At 41.4% G+C, this 16,695-nt stretch overlaps 2 protein-coding genes across 4 annotated transcripts in view; both read right to left on the minus strand.

Moving 5' to 3' along the window:
- Window positions 1–3,244, minus strand: part of LOC149321258 (transmembrane prolyl 4-hydroxylase-like) — a 34,532-nt gene extending 31,288 nt beyond the window's left edge. Inside the window, exons 1-2 of the mRNA XM_089518462.1 lie at window positions 2,876–3,244; window positions 2,489–2,570 (exon numbers count right to left, since the gene is read on the minus strand). Coding sequence (XP_089374588.1) covers window positions 2,489–2,570; window positions 2,876–3,169 — 376 coding nt within the window. The 5' untranslated portion in view covers window positions 3,170–3,244. The remainder of the gene's footprint in view (window positions 1–2,488; window positions 2,571–2,875) is intronic.
- A 3,282-nt stretch (window positions 3,245–6,526) lies between these two features.
- LOC149321260 (E3 ubiquitin-protein ligase ARIH2) overlaps window positions 6,527–16,695 on the minus strand; it is a 51,373-nt gene continuing 41,204 nt past the window's right edge. For all 3 annotated transcript variants that reach the window (XM_089518477.1, XM_089518471.1, XM_089518486.1), the window contains 7 exons: window positions 16,251–16,301; window positions 16,107–16,128; window positions 15,729–15,880; window positions 13,786–13,929; window positions 12,736–12,804; window positions 11,590–11,673; window positions 6,527–10,715 (listed from right to left, as the gene is read on the minus strand). In XM_089518477.1, coding sequence (XP_089374603.1) covers window positions 10,644–10,715; window positions 11,590–11,673; window positions 12,736–12,804; window positions 13,786–13,929; window positions 15,729–15,880; window positions 16,107–16,128; window positions 16,251–16,301 — 594 coding nt within the window. In that variant the 3' untranslated portion in view covers window positions 6,527–10,643. The remainder of the gene's footprint in view (window positions 10,716–11,589; window positions 11,674–12,735; window positions 12,805–13,785; window positions 13,930–15,728; window positions 15,881–16,106; window positions 16,129–16,250; window positions 16,302–16,695) is intronic.

A 16,695-nucleotide genomic window follows, 5' to 3' on the forward strand; every position in this document is an offset into this window, starting at 1 on the left:
TTTAAACAAAGAACAATATTTTTGATAATATAGTCACTCCTTCTAACTCACGGATCTGGGATCCGCACCCTCAAATATCAGTGGAGGGACGACCTCTGGTATTTCCTATGGCGTGTGCCCAGGTCGCACACACAAGAGCATGCCCCATTCAAGCCTATGAGGCTTGAATATGCACGAGCCTCCTTTTTTGCAGGGGGATCTCCTGCTAAAATGGAGAGCCAAGTGTACTTCCAAGATTTAACTTTTGTAGCCCTCAGAAAAGTTTTCACTGCCACCCACTACTTTGGCTTATTTATAAAAAAGGTATAAAGGGAACAGCCATTATGTCTTTGTGGCTCTGGAAGAACTAGTTCCCTATTTACTATGCTGCCCATTATACAGTGATACAGGACTAATTTTGTGTGAGATCATTTTAGAGAAAGTGACAGTTGGGTGGTGGCTGATACTGGTCCAAAGCACACTGCAGAAATAATCCAGTTTGAGGCCACAAACACTTCCCTCAGTGCTAGGCAATCCTGGGAATTGTACTTTATTGTGGCGCATGAGCTTTCTGATAGAGAAGTCTAAATGTCTCACAAAACTACAGTTCCCACAATTTCCTAGCACTGAACCAAGACAGTTAAAGCAGTCTCAAACTGGATTATTTCTACAGTATGTTTTGGACCATTGTGTGCCACTGGCAGATCTTATTAAGTGCACTACAATCATGGTCGCAACCTTTCCAATAGCAGTCCAAAATATCTGCTGCAAAAAAAGACAGCAGTGAGTAGCAAAGAGGACTAGCTGTTTTAATTGCCACTGTCAAAAGTTGCTCTGTAGTGATATACTTTCAGTATTAACTTTTGGTCTCATTCTTTTATTTTCTGCCAGAACATGATTCTTAGTCTCACACACTTGTCACTAATTTGTTTTAGCAAGTTTGTTGTATTTATATCAGGCTTTGTAACGGCCATTGTGCCATAGACAAATAAAACCAATCTGGATCTGTATCTATATTCAGGAGTCACCAATCAGGTTTGCCACTGTCACCATAGCAACTATGATTTTAATTCTGACAAGCTGCCTCCAGAATGAACCAACTGCAGTATTTTGCTCTTTAAGCAAATAAGAAGAAATGGTTGGTGTTTCCTCTATTGAGCCCGTAAGCTAGTTAGCCCTAGCTGCTGAGTTTCTAATTCTGCCATGCCTCCAGGGCTGAGGATGCTTCCAGATGGTGGCTTCCAGAGTAGCCAGTCAAAAGATATTTTGCCTTTTCATTCATAACATATTATTTGGAGATAGAACAAAGAAAGGACTGATGAAAAAACACAGAGGTTTACAAGTAGAAGAGGTTGCTTGGAGCCCATAAAGTTCTGTGAACGAGGCAGAGCAACTGCATGATAAATAGCTTACCTGGAAACATCCTAACTCAATGTCAGTTGGCAGAACTATTTTAAATTCATTTCCTCCCTGTCCTTTTCTGCTTTGCGCCTTGGTTATCCTGGGCTGGGGAAGATTTAAAAAACAAATAAACAAAAACAAGAAAAAGGCTTGTGGCACCTGAAAGGTTAATGAATGTACTGTGTCATACTATATATGAATGACATATGATGGGGACTCTACATCACAGAAGCTTGTTCCATACAGCAATATCAGGACAAAGGGTCCAAACAGAGGAATGCTGTTTAAATGACACAGGCATCTTCAGAGGCCAGAAGCTGCACCAAAGCGTGACTTTGGCACAGCTTCCGGACTCTTAGGACGCATGCAGCATTTAAACAACATACCTCTAAAGTGACCCAAAGCAGCTTTATTTTGGCCTGTCTGTTTGGGCCCAATGTTGCTGGGGGGAAAGGAAAAAAATCTAGAGTGGATTATTTGAAGAATGCATTGTTTATTTGTCTTTCATCCTGGTCTTGAAGAAAGATTCCATCTCAGGCCCAAATGAAGCCTTCTGTAGTGAGTGACGGGTGAATGCAAAGGATGGGCCTGTCTCTGGCAAGAGCAGGGAAACTATGGGAGCGGAGGAAAGGACGATTTCTGTGTTTGAGTGAGAGATTGTGCTTTCAACCACACAGTTCAGTGCTTAATTTCTTAAAAGGAAGAAAACACGACGGAAGGAAGGAAGGAAGCTTCGTCATTACTCCTATTAGCCGCACTCTTGAATTCTGGTGTGTGAGTGTAAAAGGGGAGAGGGACTGGCTCTATAGAGGATAAGCCTTAATTTGCTCAATGGAAACAGAAAAGCCCTCTACTTGCACTCTTCCTTACCCTATTCATGCCGGCTACTAGAAGCTATTGTTGGCCATCAACCCCAGCAGCAATTTGTATGGATATTAGTAACTTTGTTCCTTGCTGGTAGGAGTAGTGGGTTAGGCATTACTGGTGTCAAGGATGCCGAGTGCGGTTTACTCCTAGCCACAGATCCGGAGTTCACAGGACTTAGATATATATATATATATATATATATATATATATATATATCCCCACAAGTGTCTATGTCTCTTACCAAAAAGAAGCGGTTTCAAGCTGAGGGTCTTCATGGAATGGACTTTGTTAGGAAGCAGCTCCAGCCTCTGTTTATGGCCGACCTTGGAATGAAAAAAGAAGGAATTAAGAAGTCCTCCTGGAGAGAAAATCAAAGCTGAAAACGCAGCCACACTGGGGAGATAATAACACGGTTTGAAAGCGCTTTAACTCTCTGTCTGGCTAAGGCTATGGAATTCTGGGAGTTGGAGTTTGTTGTGGGGCCCTCTGGGCCCCACAACAAACTCCAACTCCCAGAATTCCATAGCAAAGAGTGAGACAACGAGTTAAAGCGCTTCCAAAGCGTGTTATCATCTCCCCAGTGTGGCTGCAGGCCAAGAGAGGGCCGGCTTCTTCCCCGCTCGCTTGCCTTGATGCCCTCCAAGCGCGGGAGGGCCAGAGAGCGGGAGCTCCCCTGAGGCAAAGGAAGAGGAGGTGCTGGGTTCGAGTCCTGCGCGGGGCCCGCGGTCTCGCCGCCGCCGCCGCCGCCGTCGTCGGAGCTGATGTGGACGAAGAGGAGCAGCCCCAGGACGTTGAGGACGTAGAGGTGGGCGAAGACCATGAGCACCACGAAGTAGGGCCGGGAGCAGACGGCTCGGCGCCCTATCGGCGGCCCAGGCAGCGAAGGGCCCTCTTCGTCCTCTTCCTCCGTCGCCGCCGCCATTTTAGGCCCGAAGCGGCCGCGCGTTACCACGGCAACCGCTCACGGAGCCGCCACAGGCCTCGCCGCCGTGTAAACAATGACGTTGTCGGCGTTACGTCATCACGCACGGATGTGCCGCTGAAAGGCTTTGTACTAGCAGCAAGGGAATTGCCAGGTTAAGGGCACGCACTTTGGCTTCAGGCACGTAAAAAGCGAGCGACGGCGGAGGGCCCCTGAAGGACTCTGGAGGGAGGGCCAAGGACTAAGGGAACTGCCAGGGAAAGGGCACGCTCTGTGGCTTCAGGCACGTAAAAGGCAGCCATTTTAGATCTCAGAAAGGGCATCCTCGCTTTCGTTGTGAGTTGAGGCTGGAGTCGACGCCGTTGTTGGTAAGGGCGCTCTCGGCGTCGACACTGGGGCCATCTTTAGTAAGGGCACCCTCTGCGTTGAAGCTCAAGCTGCAGCCATTTTTGGTAAGGGCGTCCTATGAAGCGAGGCTGAAGTTGCAGCCATTTTTGGTAAGGGCATCCTCTGCATGTAAGCTGAGGTCATTGCTTCATATGGCTCTTCCTTCCATGTATCCACCAACGCATCAGTACAAGGGCTTGTGAGGAAATATAAAGGAAACTACTACAATGAGCAGCACAGAGAAACAGAAAACAACAACAACATGGGAAGAACAAGAGGCCTATTCCACAAGATCCAGGAAATCAAAGGAAAATTCAAAGCAAGGACTGGGACACCGTATGATGAGCAAAATAATAATAATAATAATAATTATTATTATTATTATTATTCAAGACCAGGAAGGAATTAAAAAAAGTTTGCTGCAATACACAAAAGAGCTGTACAAAAGAGATGGCAGCATGAAGGACACATGGGACGAAGAGTCATGTGAAGCTGAACCCCAAATTCTAAAAAGTGAGGTGGAATCTGCAATAAGAGAAATGGCGAAAAACAAATCACCAGGAACAGACGATATTCCAGTCAAACTGCGTCAACAGATATGGGAAACAGAACGATGGCCCAAAGATTGGAAACCATCGATATAAACCCCCATCCACAAAAAAGGAGACACAAGAGATTGCTGCAACTATAGGACCATAGCACTAATATCCCATGCAAGGAAAACTATGCTCAAAATTCTGCACATAAGACTCTAACCATACATGGAGAGAGAAATACCAGAGGCCCAAGCAGGGTTCAGGAAAAGAAGAGGCGCTAGGGACCACACTCAATCAAACATAGGATGGCTAATGAGTGCACCAAAGGATTTTAAAAGAAAATCAGCATGTGCTTCATAGACCTTTGAAGGCCTTTGACTGCATAGATCATGAAAGGAATGGAATGGCCTTAAAGACATGGGAGTGCCAACACATCTGACAGTCCTGATGAGGAGTCTGTACCAAGGACAAGAGGTTACTGTCAGAACAGAACATGGAGAAACAGAATGGTTCCCAATTGGCAAAGAAGTCAGACAAGGCTGCATCTTATCACCCTATCTGTTCAACTTATATGCAGAACATATTGTAAGAAAAGCAGGCTTGGACACAAAAGGAGGAGAATAGGAGGAATAATCTAACAACAATCTAAGGTATGCTGATGAAACCATCGTACTAGCAGAAAACCTCACAGACCTGGAACACTTACTAAGGAAGATCAAGGAAGAAAATGCAAAGGCAGGCTTAATGTTGAACATAAAGAAACAAAAACAGTGACCACTGAGGACCCTCAGAAGTCCAACCTAGACAATGAAGAAATAGAAGTAGTAAAAGAATCCCCATACTTGGGATCAAACATTGATAGAAATGGGGACTGAAGCCAGGAAATCAGAAGATTAAGAATGGGAAGAGCGGCTATGAAAACTATAAAAGATTCTAAAATGCAAAGCTATACAACTAAACACAAAAGTGAGAATCATGCAAGCCATTGTATTTCCTATTACCATGCATGGATGTGAGAGCTGGACAGTAACTGGGGAAGAGTGCTGAGGATGTTATGGACAGCCAAAAGGACAAACAAATGGGTCCTGGAGCAGAACAAGTCAGAGATCTCCTTGAAGCCAAGATGACAAAACATGATTAGAAGGGAGATGTCCCATCCACAGGGTCGCCATGGGTTGAGATCATCTCGAGGGCAGTTAACAACAACAACATAGGTTTGCATTAAATCAGAAATGACTTGAAGGCACACAACAACAAAAAATAACAACTCTATATAGAACAGTTGCTCTATTAACTTGCAAAGCTGTGAAAGGAAAATAGTACAGGGATAAAGCTGAGCAGCAGCTTATACATTTAAACTAGCATTTGCTACTACAGTTTCTCTTATTATTCATTATCTGGAGAGATTGCTTTTGCACATCTCTTTACCCTCATCTGTGTGTGTATATGCTTTCAAGTTGCCTGTCCATGTAACATGACCTCATGAATTTCAGTTTTATTAGAGTTGGTTTTCTCAGTTCTTTCCTCTGGAATATAGCTTGCAGCACCTGGGCAGTTTCCCATCCAAGTAGTAACCAAGGCTGATCCAGCTTGGCTTCTAAGATCAGACAGGATCTGATTCTTTTAGGGTATTTAAGCCCTTATCTTTGTAGTTACTTTTCATTATCTTATTAGTGAATGGGCACATTGTGGGCCACACTACTACATTTAATCTAGTTATCAAAGAGGAGAAAGGGAACTAAGAGACATGACTGTGAAAAGTGTGTGTGTCAAGTCACCTGCCTACTTCTGGTGACACAAGGATTTTCATAGGGTTTTCTTAGGCAAGGAATTTTAATGATTTTATAGTAGTGAATTTTAACCAATGGGTTATGTATTTTTAATGTGTTTTAACATGCTGTACCCACCTCAAACTTTGAGGACAGACGGGAAATAAATAAATTAAACATTACTACTAGTAATACTACTCATGTTTTGCCAGTTCCTGATTGTGAAGTACAAGGAAACAAAAGGGAGCAAAAGCAAAAACACTGCAGAAACAAGGAGCAAATATCATTAGGAAGAATTAGATGCACAATTTCTGCATGGATCAGGCCATTCTATTTGTGGAAGGAAAAGACTTCCAATCAGACTAGTTCTTTAAACTTTTTCTGCAAGTGCAACTGATTCATAATCAACTCCATAAAGTTCTCTAGGCAGATTACAGAAAACAATAAAATGCATTATCCAGGAAGTAGAACACAAAACCTTGGCAACGTCAAGAATAGAAATGGGATCTATAACCACTTGCAGATTGGTAGAGTTAAAGTTTCCCAGCTCCAGATTAACCTGAAAAATTTAAACTTATTTTGCTCTCACCCCATTTACCTCTTTCTCATTATTCAGTGATACATCCAATGCCAGTAAGGGGAGGAAAAAAGACAAAACACATCTGTAAAATTAGAAATTCACAATTTATTTCAAATAAACAATTTTAGGAAGGGAAACTTCAAGGGCTCTTTCCTTTGCCCCTTCCCATCCTAATGCCGGAAAAGTGTTGGCAGTTTCTTGAGATTGCTTTCCCTCCCCCATACCTCAATGAGGGACAGAGCAAAGGCAGCCATGATAATGTAGCACTCTGCGTAATAAAAAAAGCTCCCATAGCAGAAGCTACTACCTGAAAACTTGGATCAGTCCAGACTTGAGTGAGCACGAAAGAGATTTCCTTTAAAAAATCTACTGAGAAATGAAGCCGATCTGAGAAACAAAAAGTTTTAAGATGAATTGAGACAGTGCTGTAATAGGGACCGGAGTCTCTGGTTCTTCCTGTAGCATTAGCATGGCACACAGATGACATTCAGTTTTATTCAGGTCAAGAGAAAACTCCTAGCTGCTGCAAAAGAGAAGAGCTGCTAGGAAAGTACAAGCAAAAAACTGGCGGGAAAGATTTCTCTCCTGTTTGTAAAGTCTCCTTTGATACCTGTATGCAAGCTTTTGAGCTGCACGGTGATCTGCTGGCCAGGACAATTTAGTATAAACTGAATGCCTCCATGTTCACTATCAGGACTTGATGCAGAGATATTGCCTTAGGTGTTCTGTGTCTCTTTATAAAAGAGCTGTGATAGGGAATACTAAATGCAAGGTAAATCAAACTAAAATAAGCACTGGAGACAACGGTGAGCCAAGCCAAACTTTTAAAAAAGCAGAATGAAGGATGAAAATAGCTGCCAAATTGGCTTAGGCCCAAGTCTTACAGAAAAAGGAAGACAAAAGCGCTGAGTATAGGATGTTAACTACCAATGAGGGAAATAAATTACCTATAGCAGGACTGGGGAATGTGTGACCCTTCAGATAGTTTTTGTCTTCATCTCCCATCAGCCCTAGTCAACATAGCCAATGGTATGAGATGAAGATGTTGCAAGCTGAACATCTGTAAGGCCACAAGTTCACCATCCCTGCTCAGCTCAGATGCCATGAATTTGTAATTTCAGTCTCCCCACCCCAAACCAGGGATTTTCCAAAGAGGAGAAAATCTGACTTACTCTAGGATCATGCTGGTAATAAAAATACCACTATATGTTTCCACAGTGGGGAACAAGGATACATTCCTAGGGCCTTACTTATTTCCATCAATGACAAAACCTTTCAAGCAGTGACTGAGGGACTGTGCAATTCTAAAATAGGGAGGATATTGTGGAAAAATAATTTGCTCATCTGCAAAATCTGGGACTAAAAATGATAGTTTATACATACTTGAATGCTGATAGTTTCAAACTAAGTGGCAGCTATTCTGATAAAATCCAACTGCATTCATTCACTAATGAAAAAGAATGGCAACCACCGATGAAGCAGTTCCTTCTCCTGACCTCAGCCATAGCTCTTCGCCTCCCATTAAATCTGCTCTCAGAAGGGGAGACCATCTAAAGCAAATTTGGGGGGCATGTGGGGAGCTGCCAGAGTGAGGAGAAGGCAGGAAAATTCTGTTGCACAAACAGGTGTCCACTTCTGCAATGCTGAATGAAGCCCTACAATACTTGCTTACAGAGCACATCTTAGTACACTGTATAGAAAGCTTGGTTTGATGCTGGACATTATGAATGCACTACCATCAAATTCAACCAGTTACAATTGTTTGTCAGATGTAGTGCAAAACATACATCATTCCCTTTTGCACTAGACTGTACTGAGCTACAGAAGAATGTATGCCTTAACACAATAAATTCAACTAGCTAGATAGTTCAGTCTAAGTTTAAAGAACAAAAGATGCTCACCTCTTTCACAGACTAAACACTGTGTAAGCAAGCAAGGAGGTCAGGCGAGCAATAAACAGTAAAAACTGGGAAGTCAAATGGTTTCCATATTTGGAGGCTGATCTTCATCCAATTGCTGCTGGATTAAATGAAATAACCCTATGCTAGCAATTTATGCAGTACATCTCATCCAACCAGTAACAGAATGAATGCTAATGTATCCTGTAGGTAATTTAGTCACACACACACTGAACTTTTTGTACTTGCTAAAAGATTTTGGCTCTGTTTCTATATATCAAAGGCCCAGATGTGGACTTCATGCAGAGAAAACTGAAACATCTATAGCCAATAGAACACAATTACATGATCTCCATTTACAGCAGATCAACGTGGGTTAAAGGAGCAAGCCTGATGAGGTTGTCATGCTGTATCAGCTACAAGAGACTTATAAAAGACCAGTGGGATGGGGAAAAGGTAAATGGAAGAGGGAAGCATGAGAAGGATGGACGTGTGGGAGTTTCTCTCCTAGGCATTACTGCTTAGCCTTGTACCTTCCTTCCTATGCTTGGTTAATGGGTTAATGGATGGGGAGATAGTCATATTAAAAGGGTTTGGGTGTTATCTACTAGGGGAGCAAGCAGGTGGAGGGTATTGTTATTTTCCTTGGAGTGCCTGAGGTAGTAGTAGCAGCAGCTGAAAGGGACAGTGGGTGGCATGGCAGATGAGCTCCAAGAGCCAGGACAATATCCAAGTCACTAATAAAACTCAAAGGCTAGAAAGGCAGGTGAAATGGGCAGAGAATAATGATCCAATCCCTCTTCCAAATCCAAAAGGTCATGATCAATGCACAAAGAAAAACTCAGTGCAACATGCTTTTGTAAACAATGTGGCAACAACATTCTCATTTCAGACCATCAACAAAGCAACTTCAGGAAAAATCCAGCAGTTCCATCTCCCTCTCTAAGTGGATCAGCAAAAGTAACCAGACGTGCTCTGTTCACACACCTTACACAGCAGTTTCTGGACACTGTTTTACAACTAGCTTTTAGCATGGATTGAGGAAAATTTGACATGAACACACATTAAGGAGTTCAGAATCCCCTGCCAATCATAAGCCACCATGAACCTTAATACTAATTATGCAGCACTCTTCTAATTTGCTGGTTACTTTTCAGCCAGCTTTTGAGTTGTATCTAGGACATTGGTGTATATTTACCATTCAAACATGTTTCAAAAGACTTGTCATGCTGCCAATATATATATATTAAATAATCAAACATGTTAAATGGCACAGCTTTCCCTCAATAAGAAGTGGGGAAATTTGATCTTGTCAGGGCAAGAGAAATAAACCTTGATATATCACCTTACAGTCATGTAAAGGACCAGGTTGTTGCATGACATGACTGAGTTCTGCAGCTATGCAAGGCATAGACATAACATGCCTTGTTGTATGGCTCCCCAGGTAAAACCAAAGTGGCTGTTACTATGCTATTGACAGCTGAGGTTGTACTCACATAACCCCTTCAAGTATTTTAATTTTGGCAGAAAAGAGAAACCCCGGGGGGGGGGGGGGGACCCAAATCCATTCAGGAAAAACCTCAAGTCAATGAAACATTAGGATTGGAGCCATTTCCCATGCTGCCCTGAGCATTGCCCTACTGCTGCAGCATAGCCAGAGAAGACTAAGAGGGCCACTCAACTGTATGCTGGCCTAGGCACTGCTCACCTCAAGCAGTCACAGGGCAAGCAATAAAAAAGTGCACATCAGAGGTGCCAACAGACAGACAGCTGGTCTATTTCATAACCTTCAGTGCAAAAGAGGGGTGGTGGAAGGAGAGAACAGAAGCAGCCATTAATTTTACAAGCAGCTTATTAAAAAGGAAACACACTCCAATTCCAATTTATTTTTTTAAAAGGGGGTTGTGTTATTCTAGGGTTTGTTTTATATAATTGTACAACTGTTGAAAATTATGCAAGTCTGTAATGATCTAATGCTATTAACAGCCATTCAGGGGAAAAACCAGCACTCCCTCCCATAACAATCCAAGAACAGGGAGAGAGAAGTCCCAGGAAAAGGTGCCAATCTGAACTCCATCCTCTAGCCTGGCAAAAATGAAAAGCAGAAAAAGAGAGGAAAAACAGAAGACTATGCTGTGGTGCTAGCTTGTGTCTGGCTTTGCGAGGGGATGGTGAAGTGTTGTCCTCAGCCCTTCTCTGTGGAGGTGGTGATGGATGGCCAGTTTCTTGTGCTGCTTCTGCTGCTGCTCTCACCGCCACCTTGCGCTTTGCTCTCACCCCTGTGCCCTGACAGCTCCTGCTACTTTATGTGTCATGGAAGTCTTTCAGCAGGGTCCTTCTCCTCTGCTCAGCTATGTGCATCTGATTCTCCAAGTCCTGGGCAGAGAGAGAAAGAATAAGATCAGCTTTATTTCTGCTGGCAAGGAAAGGAGAGATTGCATACTTCTAACTGCAGGTCTTTGTGGTCATCTGTGAATGCACACAATTGCGTAGAATACCCAACCGTGTGAGTCCCAACTGGGTATTCTGCCCAACTGTGTGAGCCACAGAGACAAAGATGAACTGCCACAGACTGAATGAATGGGAGAGATGATTTCCAATATATACAAATATGAGAGGAGTTCTATGGACTCAGTGAACATACTTTCAATTCTAATTCATCCCCCTTTTTGCACCAGTTTCTCACAGATATCCATGCAAGAGAAACAATGGATTTTTTTTAAAAAAGTAAACATAAAACAACATACAAGGAGCAACATAAAGCAAAATACAAAAAAATTCTAACTAATAACCTCCTCCTGCATCCTGTCCTAACTGCAATGCCCCTAAAGCTAATCTAATAGCAGGAAGGTGGGAAAAAAATAAATATGCATGTATTCTTTTAAATCTGATCTGAGACATGGAATGTAACTAATGGTCAACAGTGGATTTAGAATATGAGCCCACCTAATGATCACCAATCACATGGAGTTTTTCATTAACCATAGTGGTAAAGAAGATGGCACTTAGGTGATGTCCTTATCAAAGCTTGAAATTCATCACTGATGTAAATCAAAAAACAACTTACCCTATGTTTCTCAAATGTGGTATTTTATGATAAAGATAAGGAAATCAAGGAAAGTATTTTAAAGAGCCACTTCTCCAATTTTAATACCAGTTGGCATCAAACATGGGATCTGTTGACCTCTTCTGCATAGTAACCCAACTCATGAATTAGATAGAAAGAATGTGGCCAAAGCTTGTTACTCACCCCTCTATCGTAACTATCCGCTCTCTCTACCTTCCATGAGAGATTTTCAATTTCTGCTTCCAGCTGAGCCTGCTGGTATTCAAACTGAAAAGAAAAGATTAAAAATCATTTTATTCAAGAAGATACTCTTTCTTGTTTTCTTTCCCTCCCTTCCCACATCTCCTGCCCTGAGAAATACATATGGCTGTTGCTGTTCACAGTGGAAGGCACTTCTAAAGGAACATTATATAGTAAGCCAAAGCTAAAGCACGTTTGCTAGGCTCAAATAGTCAGACAGCAGAATTTCTGTATCTGATGTCTAAATGCATGAGTACCAAAAGGTGCTGGATAAATCCCAGATCAAAACTGGAAACTTGATGTCATCACTGATCATTCTTCACTTTCTGTGTGTAACCTTAGTGTATTCATATAGTGATGTGGCACAGCTCATCTATTTTAGTAGGTTACCTTGCGTAAGGACCTTTCTAACATAAAAACCTGTAATACAAAAGGGAAGCAGCAATCTTACATGCTATCAATAAATGTTTTAAGGTTTTCAGTATAGTTTCATTAATTCCAAACCTGTTTTTGCAATGGGTAAGCAAGTGAGCAAACAATGCTTAAAAGGACTACACATTTGTACAACAGGTGATCCTTGCTAATTTTTTATGATATAAAAAGCAATCTGTTTTATTTCCACCTTTCTCCATACAAAAACAAAACAGAATTCACAGAAACTCCTATTCAGCCTTGAAGATGGGGAAGAGACTAAGAATGTTGAAAAGATACTGGACAAGAGTAACATTATAGTACCCTTACTGCTGCAAATAAATTATACTCAACATTATGGGACTATTTAATGTGTACTGTAAATGTTTTATTTTGGCATTTTTGCCAAAGACAATCAAAGGAAGATGAAGTAAAAAGATATGTAATTTATTACAATTATATCCTATTCTTTTTATGCAGAACCCACTGGCTTAGATGTTGTTGCCAAGAGGTCTCACAACCAAATTCTGTAAAGTAAGAATTTACCTACTTTTATCAGCTTGATTTCTACCATGTCCCTTTCCATCATTCTCAGATATTGACAGGACAACTTTGTCTGACACCCCATGTTTCCCGCCTTGTTCATTAAGACATTTAGTTGCCATTAAAAGTTCTTACCAATTTCTTTCTGGGACCAGATTCCATGTAGTAGGCGTAGGGATATGTGTACTGCAGAGTGTAACGACACTGCAGTAAAAAAAGAATGAAAGGCAGATTGGTAAATTGTGCTTGTGACATGTGCCTGCAGAAATGTTCTCTGTTCGTCTCCAAATCTTGGGGGGAGCTATCTGTCAGCTTTGAAATATACACCCACTCAATATGCTATACAACATCATTATGTGACACAATGGGTGGAGCTGCCAATAAAACAGACCCATTCAATAAGTTGAATTGCATCCTGAAATTGAGTTTTCCAATGTTTGCAATACTAGCCCAAGAACGTTCAAAACAGGGGTAGGCAACCTGTGGCCCACGGGCCGGATGCGGCCCGGCGAGGCCTTGGGACTGGCCCCAGCCCGGTCCTGGCGCCGATTGCCGCCGGGGCCTTTGGGGGGCAATTGTCTATAGAAGCCTCAGAAACATGCATTTATATTTAAAAAAATTTAAAAATCAGCAAATTTTTTCGCGTGTCCTCCATTTTTTTTTTAAAAAAAGTGTCTTCCATTTGAAAATTTTGTCCTACATTTGTCCTGGTATATATATATATATATATATATATATATATATATATATATATATATATAAATTTAATTATTTATTTTTTGGCTTCGGCCCCCCAGTTGTCTGAGGGACAGCAACCCGGCCCCCAGCTCAAAAAGATTGCCTACCCCTGGTTCAAAAGATACATTTAGAAATGTATACTAGAAATACTCCTACACCCTAAGCCGTCAACATCCCCACAAGATTTGAAGGGTAGAAATGACCCACTCCAGTCTATAATTCAGATCTCTAGCCAATATTAATTTACAGTACTAAGAAATCTACCTGATGCCTTCCTTGACTTGTGCCCTGTGGTTTATGCCATCACCTTGTTACTATTTAAGCCCTCCATATCAGGAATAGGATTTCGTGGCTATACAATCCATGAAATATTACTGTGTCCAATCACACCCCACCCTACTCCTGTACTGACACGATGGAGCTACACTTAACAACAAACACACCCACCTTAGCCAGTAGCTTTGCTGCATTCTGTAGGTACTGCCAGTCTATCCACGTTCCCAGGTTATTCATCACCCTTTCCTGTATCTTCTCTTGAATCCGCTGGTATGTCTGTGCCTCCAACTGTAAGCTCTTATTGTGGTTTTCCCACTGGGAAAACAAGCAAAAAAGACACACTGAGGCCCTGCAAACTAGAGTAACTCACCTGAAAATACTGTAGAGAGACGCTCCTTTCAAATTAGACACACTTTTTAGTATCACCACATTAAAATTTAATGGATTCTAAGACCAATATGACATTTCCACTCATATTCCCACTTTGTATTTATATTGACAGTCTTGTTCATGTGTTACTTCTGAATAGGAAATATCAACCCATGCAGACCTAGCGTCCCACATTCCAGCCCACTCCCAGTGAGCAGAAAGGTTGGAGGTTGGCTTCTACTTATATTTGTTTGAATCCAAGTACAATACATTCAAACATCACATAGAAGACCAGACTTGTGTTCATACATGGCTTAACAATTCCAGTTTAGACAAATGTCAGAACACAACTAATACTTGAGAGGAATATAGAATTCATGGTATAGGACCCAAAGTGCAAAAAAGTAATAATCCTTTTTTTTAATATATATATTTCAACTGTAATGTCAATGGCCATAGTGACTGGGGGCTCTGGAGCTGCACTTCAAAAGTGTAATTTGGACTGCTGTCCTGAATCTCATGCTGGGAGGGAAGTGGGATATAAATAAATAAAAATTTCTAAGCCCTTGTTTCTAAGCCTGCATTATACCAAGTGGCAGCTCCCTTAAGCTCCACCACTAACACCACCATCATCTAAAAAGCGAATGTGTATGTGTTTGAAGTATCAAACTTTCAATATCAGCTTAGCTGTGACAAACCCAAGCTCAATATATCCTGAGAATTTTAAAAAACAAGTTTGATTATACCTATATTTACCTGAAATTTTCCACGATGGGAAACCCCTGAAGTGGCTTTTTAAAAAACTCACAATGTTAACTGATTTTTTAGTCTGTTACATAAATCAAAATATAAATTCTTTGAACCAGCAAACATGATACCATTAGGAAGAACATTCTTAGAATAGGTCAACCTGAGTCTACAGGCTGGAGACTTTTTAGTCCCAGATAGCTGACTGTCTAGCTCACCTTCACCTGGTGCTTTCCCGGGGCTCCTTCTTTTATAAGAACATCATTGCTACTATGCAATTCTGAATATAAATCCAGACAATAGGTAAGAAACATCCATGTGGATAACCATTATTTTCAGCAATATTCTGTTTATTGCCACAGTCCATTGCCCTGTGTTTTAAAACAGTTTAGATACCAGTAGAGCTGCTGATAGAATAACTACTGTTAAAGATGTTAGTTTTGTTTCCAGGAAGGGGCTAACATTCCGTGATAAAGCACTGCATCTTGCAGATATAGCAGCCTTCAGAATTGATTGCTGTTGCTTTAAAGGACTTCAGATATGAGAGAAAAATCTCTGCAGGAAGTTGTGTGGATACACTGGTGCGTTCTGCAGTGCAGAACCAAAATAAGAATTGATAAAAGAATTATAACCTAAGGAATGTTTTTTAGATTTGATGCAGGAGAACACAGATCTATGAAAGGCAAACTGTCCCCTTATGAAAAGTTTACCTATAGAACACAGGCAGCTCAGTATTATAAGATTTAAAGCAAGCAAATGTTATGGACTTCAAAGGAGAGCACTCCCATTACAGGGCTAGCAGAGATTTTCTGGGAAGAAGCTTGCATCTGGAAATGTAACCTTGAGGAAGACTCTAAATTCAGATTATGAAACTGTTGTGGCTACAGAATGTTTTCTCCACTGAATAAATGCAAATACAGGCATTGTTAGCATTGACCATTGGCACAAGACAAGATGCTCAGGTTATAGTTAACTCTAGCCAAGAAGATGTTGCCTACCCTCTCAAAATAGAACAAGTACTTCTTAAGGGCCTCTCGGGCCTGTGCTTGCTGACTCTGGTTTACAATATCAGGGTTTTCTTTGTACCGACTGCATTCATAATATTCACTGCCATGAGTCTTCCAGTCTCCTAGACACATCCAGCAGAAGTCTGCAGGAAATAAGGAGAGTCCAAGTTACTGCACAAGGCATTTGAGACAGCAGCTCATATTAGGAGCACAAGCAATCTGTCTTAAGTGATGAAGGATAGCTATTAGAGGAATTCCCATTTCTTAACTTAAAGTGTGTTTATGGATCACTGGATTGTTTCCAAAGAAGAAAAGGGATAAACCTTTTCTCTAACTCCAACACCCAAAAACCCACTGCTGTGCACTTACCATGCTTGCACTTTGAACATTGCTGTACAAGAAGAAGGGGGGGGGGGGGAGAGAGAGCAGGCATTAACAAGTTTCAAGCAAAACCAGACCTAAAATTAAGCAATATATTTAAAGAAGTCCTGATCTTGTTTAAAAACTACTTACCATGTGATTACAGCCACCATTCTTTTCAATACAGATATTGCACTTGGGACACTATGGAGAAAATGCAGGAACAAATTAGAACTCCTCATCTGTTTCTATCAACAAACTGGTCTTCAGCATCATTATTTTCTGTCTTGTCCCAGCCCTTTGAAGTCTCCATCCTCTTTCCCCTTCTACCTGCTTTAGCTGTACTTTAGTCAGTCTCTTCTTTTTCCTAGGAACACAATCTGACATGCACCAAAAAATGACTATATGCCCATCTCGCTCAGTACTGTCTATAACGGCTTGCAGTAACTGATACTTTCCCAGAGATGCAGGGAACTTCCTGTACACAAAGCATGTGCTCCTCAACTCATTTGTGGCCCTTCTTCCTTTCAATTTCTCTTCCACTGTATCTTGGACTAATCTCCAGTTATTTCATGTATGCACTACAACAGGGGTAGGC

This window comes from Sceloporus occidentalis, unplaced genomic scaffold, assembly GCF_023333645.1.
Source record: "Sceloporus occidentalis isolate IW3139 unplaced genomic scaffold, rSceOcc1.0.p SCAF_1, whole genome shotgun sequence".
Classification (NCBI taxonomy): Eukaryota; Metazoa; Chordata; class Lepidosauria; order Squamata; family Phrynosomatidae; genus Sceloporus; species Sceloporus occidentalis.